Source organism: Daphnia pulicaria, chromosome 6 (genome assembly GCF_021234035.1).
Source record: "Daphnia pulicaria isolate SC F1-1A chromosome 6, SC_F0-13Bv2, whole genome shotgun sequence".
Classification (NCBI taxonomy): domain Eukaryota; kingdom Metazoa; phylum Arthropoda; class Branchiopoda; order Diplostraca; family Daphniidae; genus Daphnia; species Daphnia pulicaria.
This window is the reverse complement of record NC_060918.1, coordinates 10288533-10307704: the sequence shown is the minus strand read 5'-3', so window position 1 is coordinate 10307704 and position 19172 is coordinate 10288533. Positions and strand designations below refer to the sequence as shown.

The window sequence follows — 19172 nt, the reverse complement described above, 5'->3', positions numbered from 1 at the left end:
ACAACTAGAGAGCCAAGCAGCTTAGGAAAACCGCCAACAGTACACGCCACTAAATCACTCAATTAAGTAGCTAGGGAAAAAAAAGGACCACAACGATTACCAAGGATAGCTGAAGTTGTCCTCATTTCATTCGAGCCAATTCAAGCCAATTACATTGCCGCTGCTAGTACGATATACACAAGCAGCACAAGGCAATGGCAACAACAAGCTTCTATAGAGGACAGTGGTGTATAATTGGACTCGTCTGTCAATCCGGCAGTCGAAAAAATACCCCTACCTACTACTTTTATGTCTGTGTGTGAGTGTGTGTGTGTGTAAGAGAGTAGGCATCACGATAGAGGTGGGTAGGTGGAGTACATAAATACATTCAAGCGGCGACGCTATGTGTGTACTAGTAGTCACGTGCTGCTACTGAATTCCTTCAAACGTCCCCGATGAAAAATAAAACAAAACAAAAAAGAGAAAGACGATTTTCTCCGCACGGCTATCAAAAGTCGTGGAATAGTCACAAGTCCTAGAAATGGAGAAAAAGAGAGAAAGAGAGAAAGAGAGAAAAGGCCAAACACAAGAGGATATGGAATAATAGAACCGGTTGTGTCGGATGAGAAACTCCTTCGTGCTGTCCTCTCCTCTAATTGGCAAAGCAACAAAATCCAGTCCTTTTGCCATCGGTCGCCAGGCAAGGCCATCCAGATCAACAACGACAACAACAAACTATATACAACTACACATGAATATCATCATTAGAATACTTCTGCAACCCCCCCCCCCCTTCCCAGCAAACCCAGAAATAAAAATGCAACGACAAGGAGAAAAGGAGAGTCCGCTTGAATAACCAAAAGTAAAAAAGCTTCCAAATGGTCGATCCAAATGTTGACATGAAATAGATTCCCTTTTCTGGTCAGTGAAAAGAAATCGAAAAAAAAACATCAAAAGTCCAAACAAGAAAGTCAAACGTAGAAGAAGATGAGGGTAAAAAGATACTGTCGAGATATATCATTACGGTTCTAATGGGCGGGAAATGATTTCAGTGGAAGCGAAATGGGAGAATCACGACGTAGAAGAAGAAGAAGAATAAAACAAAAATTATACAAGAGCAGGTGAGGTGGGCGGGAGCAGAACGGGGAGGATAGCGCGCGCACGGACCTCAGCAGCAGTGCCGGTCGGTCGGTCGGTTCGCTTTGGAGTTGTTTGTGAGAGTTTGTACGACTCTAAGAAAAAAAAAAAGGTGGCAGCGGTGATGGAATGAGGGTGGGCAACTTTTAGTGGAGCATGCGCAACACCAACACGCTCGTCTCTCTTCTTTTATTTCTTTCCTCCCTTTGCTTTTCGTGCTGCATTTTGTTCTTCAATCCCGTTGGTGTGTCTATAAAAATGGACAAAGATGAGTGAAACTCTGCCGTCTATAGTGTGCCGAGTTGATCAGCGGCGACTACAACGACGGCGAACGACGCTGGCGACGGCCAGGCCAACGGGAATAGTGGGCAATATATAACAAGTCCACGGCACAAGTCAAAAAGCTCAGAGTCGGTCGGGAGTCGTTAGTATGCGCCAGAGTGCCAAACCCGCCGGACCAGCGGTCGTACAGTTCCACAGACATCAGCACAACCGCCACTCACTCAACAACAACATTTTTTGGTTGCTGCTGATGGTCATCATCAAAACGAATTTACCTGTTTCTTATTTTTACCTGTGCATCACCGTCTATAGTTGTGCAAAGGCACAGTGCCGTTGATTGATACGTCTACTGCAACAGACTGACATCGCGTTATTCCTCATTCAAAAAGTTATTGTCCATTAAAAACGGCTTTCCCCCATTTTTTTTTATACAAATAACAAATTCGGGGTTCAGTTTTGTTTGTTGTTTTTTTTTTCGCTTCAAAAGTCAAGAAAAAAGTGCAGGTGTGCCGTGCAACAACAGCGTGGAAAGAATCAACTATGGCGAAATCACCCATTAGCGGATCTTAATAATACACGCTCAAACTCTATACGACGCCAACGACGACGGTAAGTGAGATTTCCGCGAAATGAAACTTCACTTATTTCCCAACTACCTGATGAGCGTTTGTTTCCGCATGTTGTCGCCCCGTTTCGAATGAAAAGGGATTTAGGCTATCTAGGCGACATCCGTCTAGCTCTAAGAAATAAGGGGACCCTACCTCATTTGTTTTATTCTGTCCAAGTCAAGGAAGTCGTTTAATAATGATATTGAAAGCCTGGCTCGCAGGTGTATTGGCATTCCTCTACAGTTCGTTTCTCTTGATCCGTTTTCGGAATACTAATAAATAGAAGAAGAAGAAGACTGACACAGCCACAGTTTGCCGGAAGTGTCGAGTTTACTTGAAAAAAAAAAAAATGGGGGGGGGGGGGGTATTCGATTTGGTTGCTGGTCGCTGGACAAAAGCTCAGTGCTGTTGCTACATTTTCTAGTTAGAGAGATGATGGATTTTCGCCCCGTGAGGTCTATTGAAAGATAATTACATAGGCTACGCTTTAGAGCTACCGCACCGAAGTACAGTAATACACCATCGGATGGAGAGAAGAGCAGCGTAGAGCCACTGGGCATCAGCAGCAGCAGCACTTCAAGCCCGTCAGCAACAAGAGGGGAGGAACAAAAAAAGCCCACACACAAACACTACACGCGCTACTCTGCCATTTTCATGTTCTCCTTTTTATCTGCGGCCTTATAGTATAGACTTTATGGCTTTAATTTAGTGCCGCAAACTCGTCCAAGCCCAGGCATCTGACTCTCGCTAGCAGTTGAGCCCAGTCATCCGATCCCCTTCCAATCTTCCTTCACGCATTCGGCCGATTGGCAAACGGGCACAAACACTTGACATTGTGTCCGACTCTCTCTCCTATTTCTGTATACGGGCGACGTGCACGAACTCTAGAAAATAAAAAGGACAGAGAGATTATAGACGAAGAAATGTTAAGCCAAGCGTGGCCAGCGGACGTGATTGCAGACAATCGCTAAGATTATTTAGGCCCGTTCTTTTCCTTTTGACCCAGCAGACCCACGGCAGCAGCAAACATCGAAAGCGAAAAGAGCAGAAAGGAAAATAGGACTCGTTCGCAAAGGTGAAACGAGTCCAAAAGAGCAGCACTGCTGCAGCCCTCACATCCTGGAGGATTCGAAAAAAGTATCCAATCTACATAAAGACGTTACTCTTTAGTTTGTTTGATGTCGAAGCGCCGCTAGGAGTTTATACAAAAGAGAAGAGTCAGTCGGGCGTCTAAATAAACATAAAGGGTATAGAAAAGAGTCTGTGTCGGTGAACACAAGTCGAGTTACAGAATCGCGTCGAATGAAATAGGGGAGGCAAGGTTAGCGCTTGGACGAACCCGCAGACAGTAGACGAAGCGCAAAAGGTAAACTAATAATAACATATGCCCGCGGAACAATTTCGCCCGTTGGCTCTACCAACAGAGAGAGAGAAAGATCGAGTTAAAACAAACAAGGGAGCCGTTCGAATTCGGTTGTTCTGAACTCTGGAGAAAAAACAAGCTGATGCGACGGAACGTATCACTTTCATCTGACGTTGGATGCGTGCTGGATTGAGGAACATGGGCGTTGGCACCAGGCCGACGTTGCGAATGCTGCTGGAGGATAAGGGTCAAAAGTAAACAAAGTCTACAAAAGGCCAACTTGTCGGTGATGGAAATCTCTCTGGCCGTCCAACACGAATCTCAATCATCGTGTGGTCTCTGGAGAAAGAGAACAGTCGATCCAGTCTCCTCAAGTTCTCCCATCTGCGCCCTTGGCCAGCAGGCAGACAGGACACGATCGCCGGTTGTTGTATAGTTGCCGGCTGTATGTTATATCACACCAAAACAGCTTAAATCCATCCCCAAGACGAAGGAGGGAAAGAAAAAAACAAAAACAGGAGATTTGTGTTTTGCGTTGTGTCTGTGATTCATCACCGTCGCCGGGTCTGCACGCAACACCTGCGGCTGGGACCGTCCCGGTATGGGGAATGAAGGCGCATCCTTCATGACGCGATCACGTCATGAATTAAATGAATCTCTTTTTTCAAATTTCTCTCTCGTTATATTCCCATTTGCATCTTACCTCATACCTCCTCCAGTGCTCCCTCCGTCTCGACTCCTTTTCTGATTTTGTCTCCCCCCTTTTCATTCTGATTTCGTTCCTATTATTCTTTTATTCACAGATCAACGGCGGCTGACACTTGACACGGTCGTCATTCTCGTTAGCACATTCGCAGATTTTCACGTTTCGCTTTGGTTTGATTGTCTTGTCCACCCACACCCACACACACCGGTTCGAATCATCATGGAACAGTGTCGCCAACTCTACCAGGAAGCTCAACGCGACTTAGAAGGTAAGTGCCGCCTAATTGATTGGTTCTGGCGATAACAAAAATGGACCGGTCGGAATACTTTTAGCGGCTGATCCAAACGTCAGATTCACATCATTAGTTTTAGATGATAATGAAGTCGGCATTTTTCAATTGAAATTTTTTTTTTTTAAACAGAGACGAGTCAATTTCAAGTTTTTTGCCGTGTGACGTGGGATACTCTCCTGTGCTGGCCGCCGACGAGACCCGGTGAAACGGTCCACTTGCCCTGCCCACCGCGCCAGGGCATCGATCCCACTCGTACGTATCAAAAACTCAATTCTCTACTTTTCCAGTCACTTGGCGGTTCCACCCAATTTTTTCCTACCCTTTAGCGTTGTGTACGGAACCGTCTAATAACCTAGAATGCGAGTAGAGACGGACTTGCAGACTTCAATTATTGCAGACAATACGCATTGAATATACAAGGGTAGGGTTAATTCAAGTGCTCATGGTTCATATAGTACAGCGACCACAAGGAACGGAATACAGAAGAAAGAATTCAATAATATAGACCATAGTCCATAACAACATCACGTTAGCCGACCACTAGGATGAAGAAGAAAGAAACAGCCGCATGTTCTTCGTAACTTCTTTTTCCTATCCATATATGTAGGGAAAAAGAAAGAAAAAAGATTTCCCTGGAGGGGTATAGCTGCTGCTGTGAGCCTGCAGCCCCCCTACCAGTAACAAGAGCAGCAGCAGCACTCCAATCGCATCAGCTAAAGAGAAAATTGATTAGTGAACTCGGCACTGTACTTTTATTTAGCGTAACGCATATACGTGTTGTTGCAGCACACGCAAGATATACGCCAACTCTTGCATCACGCCATTGATTTTTTACATAATACTACCGCACAAAAAAAAAAGAAATGCCTAGTCTGATCCTTGTTCTTATTTGCTGCAGAATGGGCCGAAAGGCGATGCCTAGACAGTGGAGTATGGGAAGGCCCACCGCCTTCGGACGCCAGCGACGCGGCAGCGGCGGCAGTGGCCCTGCAGAACGACGCCGATGACATGCAGCAGCAGGGTTGGACAAATTACAGTCAATGTTTCCTGCCCGAAATACGAGACTTGATGAAGAGATTGGACAGCGGCAGCGGTCAAGACGCTGAGGTGATTCACTTACGTACATATCTAGACTGTATGACCAAAGGGTGGCCAAAGAGCCTAGAATTTCTAGGCGGATTATCGGAATAAATTCGCCGATGCTTCTAGAATAGAATTGACGTCCTCTGACTCGAGGTCGTGAATGCTAAACACATGAAATTGACAGCCGACAACACATCAAAGGAGCTAGATTGCATCAGACAGATATTATGTGTGTAGCGGGGTGTGTAGAGGGAGATAAACCGTTAATCAACAGGCTGTTGGGCACAGACAGCCTCCACCTTTTTGTCTGATGTCTATTCTACTCGCCAAACAAACTCACGTCCGTTCAGTCTATGAGAATTTTCATCTGAATCCAACCGGAATGAATCGAATCTAGGGAGGACCACTAGCTTCAAGAAAATTCGGCGAACATTTATTTGGATAAATTAACAACGGGAAATCTCGATCTCTCTCTCTTCTCTTTTTTACTCAACGAAATAGAACAAACTGATTGTGGCTCAAGCGACCCGAGTACTGGAACTGACCGGCTTGACTGTCTCGCTCATCTCCTTGATGATTTCCCTCTTCATTTTCACCTACTTCAGGTGATTTATTCCATCTCTCCCTCCCTTTCAATCATCATTAATACGCCACTCTCTCTCTTTTCTTTCTTTGTGATCCGCCGTCACGTGCTTGGAATGCACAAAAAAACGTCCGACCGAACAATACAAACAACTACATATTGCTACACACAAACAACAACAACATGAAAAAAAAAGGAGTTTACAAAATCACCGGACCCGCATTCATAAAAACCTGTTTGCCGCTATCGGCATCCAGGTCATCATCCGCATGACGCTCTACTTGGACCAGGCCGTTTTCGTCTCTGAAATGGTGGGTGGCGGCAGCCATCAAACGCTCATCGATTCCAGCACGGTAGCAGCCGCCGGAGCCAGAGGCATCCACGAAACCGTAAATAAATTCCTGATGCCATCCAAAATTTGTTCTTTTCCTTTCTTATTGATTATTAATGCGATTACAAGTTCTAATGATGACGCCATGCCATAGCATGATTGATGATTAATATCCTTTTTCGATTTTTTCCCCCCTTTTCCATATGCAAATCTCCAATTCATCTCTGACTCCCCAAATAAATAATAGCCGATTTTGTGTGAGTGGTTTTACATCGTCCTCGAATACGCCCGCACTACAATGTTCGTCTGGATGTTCATCGAGGGCCTTTTCCTCCACAATCTCATCACAGTGATGGTCTTCCGGCCGGATACTTATCACAAACTCTACCTGGCGCTCGGCTGGGGTATTCCCATCATCTTGACGGCCATTTGGGCCGCATTCACCGCAACTCATCAGACAACTTCCGCGTAAGTGGGCCAGAATAATCATCGGCGCGAGACAAAACAAAAATGACGACAGAAATTATGACGAGACTCAATTGGCACTGCATTTAGGTGCTGGTTGGGTTACAATTTGACGCCGTCCTACTGGATCCTGGAAGGACCTCGCCTAACCATCATTTTCATCAATTTACTTTATCTGCTCAACATCCTGCGTGTTCTGGTGACTAAACTTCGCAACAGCCAATGCAGCGAAGCGGAACAATTAAGGTGCGCTATCTTCAATCGTAACCGTTCAGATTATTTTCTCGCTCGACCATCACTATCACCTCTGTCTCTCTTTCTTCTATAATTAGAAAATCGGTAAAAGCAGCGATGGTTCTCCTCCCGTTGCTGGGCATCACCAACGCATTGGTGATGATCAAAGCGCCACTGGATCGATCAGTCGTCGAATTCGCCCTGTGGTCCTATTCTTCCCACTTTCTCACCTCCTTCCAGGGATTCTTTGTCGCGCTGCTCTACTGTTTCCTCAACGGCGAGGTAAGTCGTCCAACCTCTTTGTTTCCTTTTTTTCTTTTTCTTTTTCCTTCTTTCCTGTTTGCGCTATCTGACATGTGACACTTTTATGGAAAACAAACGGCACGCAATCTTTCATCATTTATTTCTCCTTGAAAAAATGTGATGCGCGTGGCGCTGGATATTATTAATGCGTTGACGTGCCTGAATTAAAACTTGTAAAAATAAATCAAACAAGGTTCGCTCGACGTTGGCCAAAAAAATGCGCAACTACCTGACGGACCGACAACTCGGCACATCCTTTTTGGGTTTCGGTCCTGGTTCCACTCGCCTCATGAGTCAATTCGCCAACCCGTCCACTCAAGTCGAGACGGAGCGTGAGGCTCGCACGGTGCTCGACGACCAGCAACTGCAACAGTTGCAACCGGGATCCACGGCGGAGAAACATCCACGACACCTTCTAAGGGCTTCCTTCTCATTGTCGGCTGCTGCCCAACAGCACCAGGACACCAGTCTCGAGCCCATCAACAAAATGATGACCACTACGCTAGTCTAACGAGTCTCGTTCGTCACGCCCGCCATCAGCACGAACGGCGGAAAAAAAAACAACACTACAGCATCACGCGGCGTGCAGTATACTTGTCTCGACACGCCGTTCAGCCGAGGAATCTTTTTTGACGCGCCGTCAAATTCCTTTTCTTCCTTTCATTTTGTCACGCACTGGATATAGGATCAAACAAAAAGAGCTCAGCCTCACTCCGCCTGTTTAAAAGAAAAATCCTGGTCCATCAACGTCAAACAACCAATTCTCAATAGGACGAACCGAGATCATTATATTATGTGTCACATACAGGGACTCCTCGTCATCGGCTCCTCCCATTTGCTCGTCGTTCAAATTTTTTTCCCCCGTTCGCCCCCGTGTGCGTGAATAATGCGTGCAGCAGTCCAACGGTCGCCAGTGTCTCCAACGCCATAGGTCAAAAAGGATATGATTGTAAACGTGACTGGCGACTCATCGCACTAAAAGAAGAAGATGTGTTTTGTGTTATATAATATCTGTTTCTAATACGTACATGGTCGTCCTAGTTGTCATATTATGATTAAACTTCTCTTTTTCTCTCTCTTTTTTTACGGCATCATCTCTTTATCTTTCTTCCCTCGTCTACTCCATCCGTGTTATTATGTACTGTATACATCTCTCACTGACACGCCGCCAAACTATATCCCACACTATATATATCGCTGCCCTGCTGCTGTATACGACGCAATATAAAATATCTCTATTATATTATAATATATCGGACAAATAGACGTTATACGTTCCCCCCATCTGACACTTGCGCTCGTCTTTTTTTACTATCGAATAAACACATCGGCTGCACAATGGCTCTACCAATAACGCTAGTGCGCTTTTGGCCATAAAGTATGGCCTCAAGTCCGCCCTACAAATGAGTCTGTTGTTTCAGAATAACCGAGAATAACCAAACAGCGACTTTAAAGTTATTTTCATTCCTCTCTCTGCCTTCATTAAAAAGTATGTTCAAATGGATTTCACAAAACAGATGAAGCCAGAAAAAAATGTGGGGCCTTCGGGATGATGATGGTGCGGAATTGTTCAACATGGCGTGGAAAACAGATAGATCACAGTTAGGAGTTGAACTTGCACCCGGAAAGAGCCAAGAGCCAAAAAATAGTAAAAAAATGAAAAAGTCGGGAACAAGAACAAAAGCTCGTGATTGGTCGTTCTCGGCCGCTATTAAAACAATCCAAAAACCGAGTTCACGAGAAATCAATTTGCGTCAGTCAGTCGGGAGTGGATGATGGACGGACGCGGCACGAGATCCATTATGATTGCCCCTTTCTCCCCAACTCTTATCCCGATTCGAACTTGGCACAATGGTGAAAGATGGAAGAGATGCCTTTATGGTATGAAAGAGGGACAGTCGCCTAGTAGAGAAGATAGGGGGGTTGATTATTAATCAGTTTTGATTCATCACTCGAATTCAGTCGTGCACGACTCGAGGGTTTCCAAAGTAAAGAGACGAGGGAGATGGATAGACACAAGAAGAATAGGATAACAGAGAGATATATCGGTCACGGGAGAGCCTCGTAAGCAGATGAACAACTTGGCACTAAACTATACGTATAGGTGAAATAAATTTCGCTAGAACTCATTTTTTTGTGCCATGCATTACTGAGGCCAAAATAATAAGGTCGACACGATACCGGAGAAAGGAACGGCAGCACTTTTCCGAGTACTCTTATCTGCTATCACTGTGAGTTTACGCAATCGACCAGCACCAATAATAAAATTGAGAGAGAAAAAAAAAGTCTCTCAGAATTGGATTGCCGTAAAATAAAATAGAGGAAGAAGTGAAGGGAGGAAAGTGAAACGGGCACGCGCTGTTGAAGACTCGCCTATATATCCTATATATACGACATGAAAGGGCAAAATAGATGGATGAAAAGTCTCTCTCAGAGGAGCAGGATATACCCGTCTATAAAGAACTCCCGAAAGCAAAAGAAAAAAAACGAGAACCGTCGGCACTCTGCATGCGCCCCTGTGTTGCATTCTCTCCAACCTGTTTCATTTAGGATGAGTGCTGATGTTTTAGTCTGATGCTCGGCACTTGAAATATGTATCGACATGTCAGGCGTGCCCAAGGGCACGGCCAAAGTTTTCCTCCTTTCTTCTGATTTTAAAAAAAGATCAAAATTCATGATATAAAGACGGAAAAGATTTCACTTTCTTTCTCGATAAAAAACGTGAGTGGGAGAATCACCGGAAGCGAAGGCGAAAAAGAAAGTAAAAAATAAATAAAAATACGGAAATGTTCCGGTAGATCGGACTCGAGCTATCACCATCTGTTCCACTTGACTGAAATCTCCATGGCTTTCTACTTTTTATTTTCTTATGAATAACAAAAAGGCTTTAGAGAGACCAAAACTGACATCGTCAATGGACGTTGGAGGGATGATCCCTAGTCCATTGACAAAGTAGTTGTAGCATCCGTAGCAGCGGCGCCTTACGTCGCTTCAACTCGTCGTTATCAATGCCAATTGGAGCGTCGCCCCCAACAACCTGATGTTATTGGGCGTGCCATTGGGCTATGACAAACTATTTCCGTAACAAAAAGAGAATTTATTTGTATTCCATTTTCCTGTGAAAACTTGGCTATTACAGCCACGGGTAGGTAAAAAGGAAAAAAGAAATATAAGTTGGTAAAATGAGTTTTAATGGGTTTAAGTTTCCCTGCTGGCAATTCAAATGTCGTTCGTCGTTAACAAAATGGTCGAGGAGGATCGTTTGCTTAGTGCCCGTGTAACTTTAGTCGAAACTTTCTGCTTTGGATTACGCAACCGCGCCAAATGACGACACGACAAACAGGGAGGAAGAAAACAAAATAAATTCTGCTTAATGCTGGCGCGGGACCAGCGCCTGCAGACTAATTCGGGACAGATTCATGTGCGTGTGCCGGGGCGACCGTGGGGACGACGACAAACATAAGAATTCTTGTCCTCACTCTCCAGTGAGTTATTCTCACGTCTTCAAGGCAGCAATTAACAACAACACACACACACACAGACTGGCGTTGAGTCAAACACAGAAACGTGCAACAAATCAACAGGCGACAATAATCAAATGAAGCGAGAAACATTTCTAGTTTAGGAACGGCAACGCATGCAGCACTTCGTTTCACAAACTTTATTGTGTCGAGGGCTGTCACGTTTCTATGGCGCGTCGCTAAAGCCGGATGCTGATTGCGGATGCTCTTATTGGCTGCGAGAAATAATAACCCCGGGGGGTTGGGGGAAAAAAAATCTCGGCGTGAGGAAATTTTTCGTGAGGAATGTTGTGACCCCCCTCAAGAAAAACAGGCGACGAAAAAAAAAGACACAACTTTGACGTTTGTTATTGTGTTTGAACCAGCTGAGGTTCCCATAACGTCGTTTCGTCAAGAAAAAGGCTTTTTACATGAGAATGTCAAAGATGAAAAAGAAATGGTATGTACGTACGTTCCTGTGAACCATGCAAATCCATAAAATTTGAAAAGAGCACTGAGAAAAGCATTTGAATTGCCTTGCCAACTCAGTTTAAACTGCTTAATCCACATGTGGAGGAAAGCACCTGGGGCAGCAGAGAAAACTTGTCGGTGTGTAGACCCTTGGGCCAAGCCTTTTTTACTCGCATTGAAAAGAATGCAGTTGAAACTCCCTCAAACTAACTTAAGGTTTACTTGTATGTCTATATGGTTGCTGAACTTACTTGGCAAACTTGCAGTGTAGCAGAATAATGCAAAAGTGATGAGGGGAGGTCTTGGAGAATCTCGAATTGATGTTTAGCCAACCTTGATGAATGTCCAATTCCTAAAACAAAATCAACAGTTAGCAGTAAATTAGCACTGAGAATTCTCACAAAGCAACAGCTGTTGCATTTGATTTATGAAAAGCTACATACATGGAAAAGCTGTAGATGGGAGAACCTGAAATGCTCCAGGGGAGAAGTGTGTGGTCCTGGGATCGAGTTTCGTTGCACGTCAAGCACTGTACGTGAGATTATTGACTTTGATGGAAGACACATATCTTTTAGTGTCTACGAAATCTAATAACGCCGTCGACTGGACTGATCTCAAATACATAAGGCTACAAATTGCATTTGCATGAGCACTGGTCTCCATCACGTGAGCGATCGTGACAATATGGTCGATTGAGTTTCCCCTTTCACCTGACAATTCTCACAAATTCGCAGTATTTGCAAGTATTATTCAGCACATGGCTAGTTCACAATCACAAAATGAAAATGGAAATTCACTTCAAATATAGACGAAATGAAAATTTCTGACAGCAACAACACATTGCAAAATTTTCTGAATTCAACGAAAAATATGCAAATTTTTCCACTTCATTTTTCTCAACTTTGTCTGCTGGAATCATCGACAAAAACTCCAGATGTATAAGGAAGAACGCGTATTGTGTATTGATAAAAACATTGTTAACGGATATAGTTGGCACAAATTGGGTCACGTTATTATAATAATATTGTATATTAAGCTCAAGTCAAGTTAAGCTACCCAGTCCACATATTATTAATATTATATTTATATTAGATATAGAATCATCTACATGGGCAGTAGCAAGAAATAGCAACGCCCTGGTTATTAATAGTTGTAACGGGATGAGAAAGACATTGACAGAATACCGAAACTGATGAGCTAAAAACAAGAGAGACAAAAAGGAGACGTTGGATTACACAACACCCACAGCAAGGAGCACAAAGAGACACAAAATAATAAAAAAATTTAGTGGATATAATAATAAAATGCAAATTATAAAATAAAATAAGGACGCGCGTAGTTTCAAACCAACAAAATAACTGAAAATACCGGGCTCCCGCGTGATTCATAAATTCAGCGCTACCGGTGATAAGCCTGTCTGTGTGTGTATATCTGTGTGTGTGTGTCTGTGCATGTAGATACTTGCGCGCGTGCTTGTTCTCACTGGAACCCTACCAACAAATATTCCTCTTTAATTTTTTAATTTTGAATCAAATATTACACAATTCTCCGAAGCGTTCACTTCTCGCAGTTTGAAATAGAACAACACGAAGAAACACATATAAGAAAAGAGCACTGGCACTGGTAACGAAACAGCATCAGTAATTTAATGATTACGATGATTACTCGGGTATACATGTAGATTGTCTTTTTTAAAACTAAATATAATCCTCTCTTTTCTTGATTGCTTCTTTTGTTTTGTAATAAAGGACTTCTTCTTTTGTTACGGGTTGAATCATTTCCCTTTAATCGTATCAAAAGTTTGACTTGCAATGGCGCAAATGAAAAACAAAACAAAAAGGCACTGGCTACATCGCATTCGTGGGTTTCCCTTTTCGCTTGAAGCAATCACCGTAATCGTTCATCATGAAATTTTAATTCTAGATCGAATAACAAAACCAGGTGCAACTTCGAGAGCCGGTCGTCATTTTTTAACATTTCAAACTCTTTCTTTTTATTCAAAGATTTATTCTTTTTTGGTGGATTATTTTATCTCTAAGAAGCAAAACAGCAAATTCTCTAGTGCATCATATTATTCAGTGTCTGTGTATATAAGTGTTTGTGTTTGTGTGTGTATGTGTGTGTGTAGCTCTGGATGGTTAGTAGTTGCATATACCGTTTAACAAATGAACAACAGCAGCAGAGTCAATATTTAAGCTATTTTAGCGTAGTAGCGCTTCCACCCATAATTTTTTTTTGAAAAAAAGGAATAATAAAAGAAACAACGAATCGTCATCAAGTTGATATTACATTGCATGCATTATATAACCGGTGAGAGAGAGAGAGAGAGAAGGCGGATATATAATAGTTAAAAGAGGGAAGCTAAAAAACAACCAAAGGAAGAAAACATTTTTGTTTTTAAAAAGTTTCGGTGAGCTAATCAGAATCTCTTTGTCACGGAATAAAAATGAAAAAACAAAAACAAGGAAAAATTGTCAAAGAATATTTCAAAAAGAGTTCAACAAAATGGCAGTGACGAAATAGAAGAAATTCCAAGAAAAAAAAAAGAACTCGTTTGTTATTTTGTGGTAAGATATTACATCATGAACTTTTTTCTAATAGAGCCGAGTAGAAATGCTACAAAAAGGACAAGAGAAATTGCATCTTTTTTTTTTATTATTATTTGTTTTTGTTTGTTGTGTAAAACATTTTCCAATCTTCTTCTCGCTGCGCCTCTTATCACAGGCTGTCAACGGCCTCTTCTTCCTCATCTTTTAAAGTTGATCTCTCTTGTATTTCCTTTTTTCTATTGATGTTTGTATCAACAGTTTGTGTTTGCCAATAAACGATGGACGTCCCGAAATTCTTCGATTTTGTTTGCTGGCTAGAGATGACGAATAAACGCGGGATAGTTTTACATGCCGGTTGTAGACAGCAGTAGACGCCCCTCAAAAGTTACTGATGTTTTGGACAAACTGTTTGTAGTTAAAATTTTAGTTTTTCTTCTTTTTCATTACGAGAGGCTCTTCTTTTTCATTGGTGTGGAAGACTAATTAGTAGACTAATTAGCGGGCGGTTCGTAGTCGTCATCGGCGTCGTCTTCCATCAGCAACTTCAGCTCTTCACTGCACCCGATCAAAAACAAAAAGAAATGAAAGAAACAGAAAAACAAACACACACAGAATAAATCGAGTCGCTAAGCAGTCAATCAACCGAACCAAGATATTATATTATATATGTATGTGAAACACGAAGATAGTAAGAAAAATAAAAGATATTAAAGACTATTTTTTTAGGGACAAAGAAAAGAGGATTTCAAATGCAATTTCGTGTCGTAAATCGAGTTTGGGCGACGTCATCGTCTGCACGCGTGGTGGCCATGGTAACGTTAGAGCGGCAAGAGCTCTCTCACTCGTCCTTTTGAAGTGGCACTCGAGCGAGTCGGCAAAGTCGATTAGAGAAGACCTCTGTAACTCTATTACAGTTGCCAGCCTCAGTTATAATACGTAGTGGAGCTGGAACGGTTTGTTAAAAGGTTCAATTTCATTTTAGAGTAGAGTTTTTGGCAGGCAACTAGCAGCAGCCTGCCTGTGCACCAAAGCGAAGGGCCAATTGAGATCAATAGAGAGACGGGCGTGGACGGACGAGGCAGAGAGGGCCAAAATAATTATGACAATGTTTCTTCTTGTTGTTCATCACGTATACAACAACAGGTTGTGCAATCTTTTCTACGCACAAAGGGCCTCTATAATTAAATGACGGTTCAGTTCACGAGTCTTGCACTGACGACGGCAAGCAACAGGGCGGCTCCTATCCTGTACAGCGGCGGATCCTGTTGCCTCAGACAAGTGGACGAGGAAGCGGCCGTTCGAGATTTTGGCTTCAATACGTCCCGCTGCCCGCTATTACTGCTGTTGGGATGGACTTTCCCGTTCTTACTACTCCCGCCGCCCTTGTACGATTTAGAACGGCGACCGGATTCGTCCGGATCGCCAATTGCCGTGTAATAGCTCTGGTGGTGTTCATTCCCACCCATTTCCAAAACACTTGAATTCGTATGGCCAGCTCCGCCTCGACTGAGAACCAAAGAAGACGACATCATGGACATGCGTCTATACTCACCACCACGTTACCAATCAAGTGAAGGTGTTCCAACCAGTCAGAGCAGCGTGATTTGGGGTGAGAACAAGAACAAGAGAGTGGACACGTTTAAAACCAATTTGGTTTGAGATTATCGGCGATCCTTAAAGAATTAGGTGTGAAGGAAGAAGAACAGTAAAAGAAGGTGCCATGATACCTTGAGCAAGGAACGACGTTGATGGCCGACAGGGCTGCCCGTTGAAAGTTAATGACTCCCGATTCCTGGATTTCCAGATGATGGATGCAACCTTTCAGGCCGTGGATGTAACGACCCGTCGTCATAGCTTCGGCGTTCGGTAATCCACCGACGTAAATGTTGCCCTTGGTGTTGAGGACTTGATGAGGTCCTTCCGGACTGCGGCCATTCTCTAGGATCACTCCATCCAATTCAAGTGATCCGTCGCGGGCCGTGCGACGGGCCACGGCTCGGTGCCGTTTGCCGTCATCAACTCGAACGGGCGTAATAATCTGAACAGGGCCGGAGCCCAACTCGTAACTGAACTCCAGTCGTCCGTCCACGACTATTTTTAAAACGTGAACAAATTATTGCATCCATCGTCATGGTATTGAAAATACCATGATAGAAGTTACCTGTTAGTGAAACAAAATCTTGTCCGCGGCCAGTCGATTCGGGTTTCTGTCCGTGCCACAGCAAAATGCCATTGGGCTCCAATGTCGAAAACTCGACTGTGATGGTCTCAGCCGTGTTGGCCAATGTGTGTGGGAATACAGCTTTGTCTATTTCCACGTAGCTGTCGCCCTGGAAGAAGGCCTCTTCCGCAACATCGACTTCTGCGGAAGCAAGTAAATAAGTCAGACCACCGAAAATAAACATGCGGAGGCGTATATACGTAGGCGTAAGAAAAATGGAGAGCAAATGACATCAACGAGATAATCGATCGGCTAAAAAAAGGGACTTACTGCGTTCACAATTGCTGCCTCCAAAGCCCATGGGACAATTGCATTTGTAGGCGTTGTAAGTACCGATGCAACTGCCGCCATTTTGGCACGGTCGGATCACCTGGCACAAATCGGCTTCGATCTCGCAGTTCTTGCCGCTGAAACCTTCTTCGCACTGGCACGTGTAGTCGGTCAAACTGGCCCCAGTCTCCGTGCACAGGCCGCCATTGGAGCAGGGCTTCCGCTCGCAAGCGCTGGCTCCTCCGCAATCCTCCACGTTGGCCGAATCGATGACGGAATTGACCAAGTCTAATTCCATTCCTTGAACTTCAAACTGCGACAAACATCCGTCGAATGAGCTGGTCACGTTCACGCCTGGACTTAGACGGACGTGTTGACGATCCCATCCGCCAACAAAGAGACGCGAGTTGAGGTTGAGTCCTCGAGTCGAGCCGGGCGATTTTCCACGAACTTCAGAGCCGTCGTTGACGAACAAAACGCCGTCGCGGAAACTGCGGTCGGCCGTGATTTGAACCCATTCACCTGCTCTGATTTCCCGATCGCTTCTCAAAATGGCTGGTCCTGATCCGGAATCGAATCGGAACTCGACCCTCTTGTCTTTGATGGCCAGCGATGAAAAATCACCTGATCCGTCCTCACTTTGAGCGCAATAGGCCAACAAGGAATCTTTGATTTGACGCGGCTTGATCCTCATCGACATTCTCATTCTTTAAACAATTAAATAAAATTAGAAATGAACGAATTAATTACTTTAAAAAATAAAAAAAACTTACTTTCTGAGGGCGTTCTTCGGCGGAGTAGGATAAGCGATGAAGGATCCTTCCGTAAAAGCGGGCTCGTAGATGATAATGTCCTTTTCGCAATTCATGCCCGATTTACCCATAGGACACTGACAGTCGAATCCACCGGCCATGTTGACACAGCGACCCATACCGCAGGCACCAGGATAGCAAGTCTCACCGATTTTGTCGCAGTTCAATCCAGAGAATCCCGACGGACAAATACAAGAATATCCCTGTTGGGTGTAGGCTTCTTGACAGACTCCGCCGTTCTCGCAAGGATTTAAAGCGCACGTCTCACAGGTGGTGATGCCACGGCTGTTGGTGGCATCACGGACAAGTTCGTGAGCGGCAGAGCCAACCACCAAACGGCCAACGCAACCGACAAATCCGCGTGTGAAACCGGCCAGTTTGTGGATGGAACGAATATTCGGTACACCACCGATGTAGAGGGGCTCGATGAGATCGAGGCCGAGGAAACGGCCCGTCACCGATCCGTGGAATGTACCGCCATCCTCGTCGACAGTCATGGTTCCGTTTTTGCGATTGCGGGTCAACTTGACAGTGTGCCACTTGCCCATGTCGATTGGTTTGTCTGACTTGATGATGGCAGGGCCGGCGCCGATATCGAAACGGAATTCAGGGTATCCATTGTTGATGCCGAAGGAAATAAAGTCTCCACTACCGCCGGCCTGTTGTCCGTTGTAGAGGATCAGACCGTCGGGAGACTCGGGTTTGAAAGAGATTTCAATGTCAAATTCCATGTAGGCGTTGGGTAACGTGGGCATTTGCATGTAGGAAAGCGGAGCCTGGGCGAAGTAAGGCACGACACCAGTCACCACCAAAACGGTTGGGATATCCATCGTTTCTTCCGTGTTACGGGCCGTGCAAACATAAGTTCCAGCGTCTTCGGCTCTCACTTCGGGGATCGACAATTTTGACTGGAAAACGACAGAAATTGGTTACATTAATAACGGAATGATTTCAATAACAATCAAAAACTTTTTCTTACGCCTTCGACTCTGGCGGTTTTGGGAAGAATGCCGCCTTGTCGTGACCAGGTGTATTTGACGGGCTGACGTAAATCCGTTCTGCATTCCATCATGACGACAGACTGAACGGGAGCGGTACGCGTCTCGACTGCGATGTCGTCGTTGTGAGGCATTTCATTATCGGCTGTCAAGCAAAAGAATCGACAAAAGAATATTCCATTAAAAACGAGGAATCACTGCAGATATTTAAATTCTTCAACGAGATAATGCAGTCAAGTGTGAAGTGAAAGCCGTCGGTTGACTTACCGAGGTATTTTCAACATCCATTTAAAAGAGAGAAAGGTTATAGGGGAGAAAATGACACGTACAGGTTAGAGTTACAACATCAATTAAGTGAGAACAGCAAATACGAAATGTGCGCACATGTGATGACATCAAAGATATGATGATGAGCATTTTCAATTTATCGACAGAAACAGCTGCATACCTTGAATGGAGAGGACGTAATTCTCCTCAAAAGTTCCTGCCGTGCTGAGGACCTGGCAACGATAGACTCCGCCGTTCTCGGGTTTAACATCTGTGACCCTGTTTGAAGTAGAACATGGCATTTACAACGGTTATTGGTAACTGGATATGGGCAAGCAATTAATGTGGTTACCTGAGGAGATTGCCGAGGACTTGAGTGTTACGTGAGAGGGAGCCACCAATACGGCGCCACGAGACCAAGGCCGAAGGATCGCCAGTGACTTCACAGCGGACTTCTAAATTGTCGCCACGACGAACCGTCTCCTTGTTGGGCGTGAGGCTGACAGCCAAGGTGGGCGCTCCTGAACACGTAGGAAAGATCCCAACCGAAAGAACCGACAGCACAAACAATCGACGAAGGATTGAAGAGAGAAAGAAAAAAAAACGACAAAAAAGAAAAAGGAACGATCAGACACCAGAGAACCAAAAATGACTCTCAACATGTAAACCCCCAAAAGCGACACAATTTCACCGGTGACGGTGAGACTGAAATACCAAC

The 19172-nt window shown here is 44.3% G+C and overlaps 2 protein-coding genes across 20 annotated transcripts in view; one reads left to right on the top strand and one right to left on the bottom strand.

Moving 5' to 3' along the window:
* Nucleotides 1–1149: 1149 nt before the first annotated feature.
* On the top strand, nt 1150–8677 carry LOC124343233 (PDF receptor-like). Its single transcript, XM_046796487.1, has 10 exons — nt 1150–2007; nt 4173–4343; nt 4497–4619; nt 5266–5474; nt 5952–6055; nt 6230–6422; nt 6612–6832; nt 6920–7075; nt 7162–7345; nt 7560–8677. Exons 2-10 carry the CDS (start codon nt 4295–4297, stop codon nt 7875–7877), a joined length of 1557 nt encoding a protein of 518 aa, XP_046652443.1. The 5' UTR covers nt 1150–2007; nt 4173–4294; the 3' UTR covers nt 7878–8677.
* Nucleotides 8678–12274: 3597 nt separating this feature from the next.
* The window catches only part of LOC124343114 (basement membrane-specific heparan sulfate proteoglycan core protein-like), a 59774-nt gene continuing 52876 nt past the window's right edge, over nt 12275–19172 (bottom strand). For 12 of the 19 annotated variants that reach the window (XM_046796216.1, XM_046796215.1, XM_046796220.1 and 9 more), the window contains 8 exons: nt 18807–18975; nt 18636–18733; nt 18169–18332; nt 17151–18097; nt 16378–17084; nt 16048–16248; nt 15614–15977; nt 14451–15428 (listed from right to left, as the gene is read on the bottom strand). In XM_046796216.1, the coding sequence (XP_046652172.1) occupies nt 15080–15428; nt 15614–15977; nt 16048–16248; nt 16378–17084; nt 17151–18097; nt 18169–18332; nt 18636–18733; nt 18807–18975 (2999 nt within the window). In that variant the 3' untranslated portion in view covers nt 14451–15079. The other 7 variants (XM_046796208.1, XM_046796206.1, XM_046796212.1 and 4 more) reach the window with 4 other exon arrangements.

What these genes read in the sequence shown, in the direction of transcription:
- LOC124343233 (XM_046796487.1), top strand. Translation starts at nt 4,295, where the DNA reads ATGGAACAGTGTCGCCAACTCTACCAGGAAGCTCAACGCGACTTAGAA. An exon ending in CCAGGGCATCGATCCCACTC is followed by an intron (nt 4,620 to 5,265) that starts GTACGTATCAAA and finishes TATTTGCTGCAG; the next exon opens with AATGGGCCGAAAGGCGATGC. An exon ending in ACTGTTTCCTCAACGGCGAG is followed by an intron (nt 7,346 to 7,559) that starts GTAAGTCGTCCA and finishes AAATCAAACAAG; the next exon opens with GTTCGCTCGACGTTGGCCAA.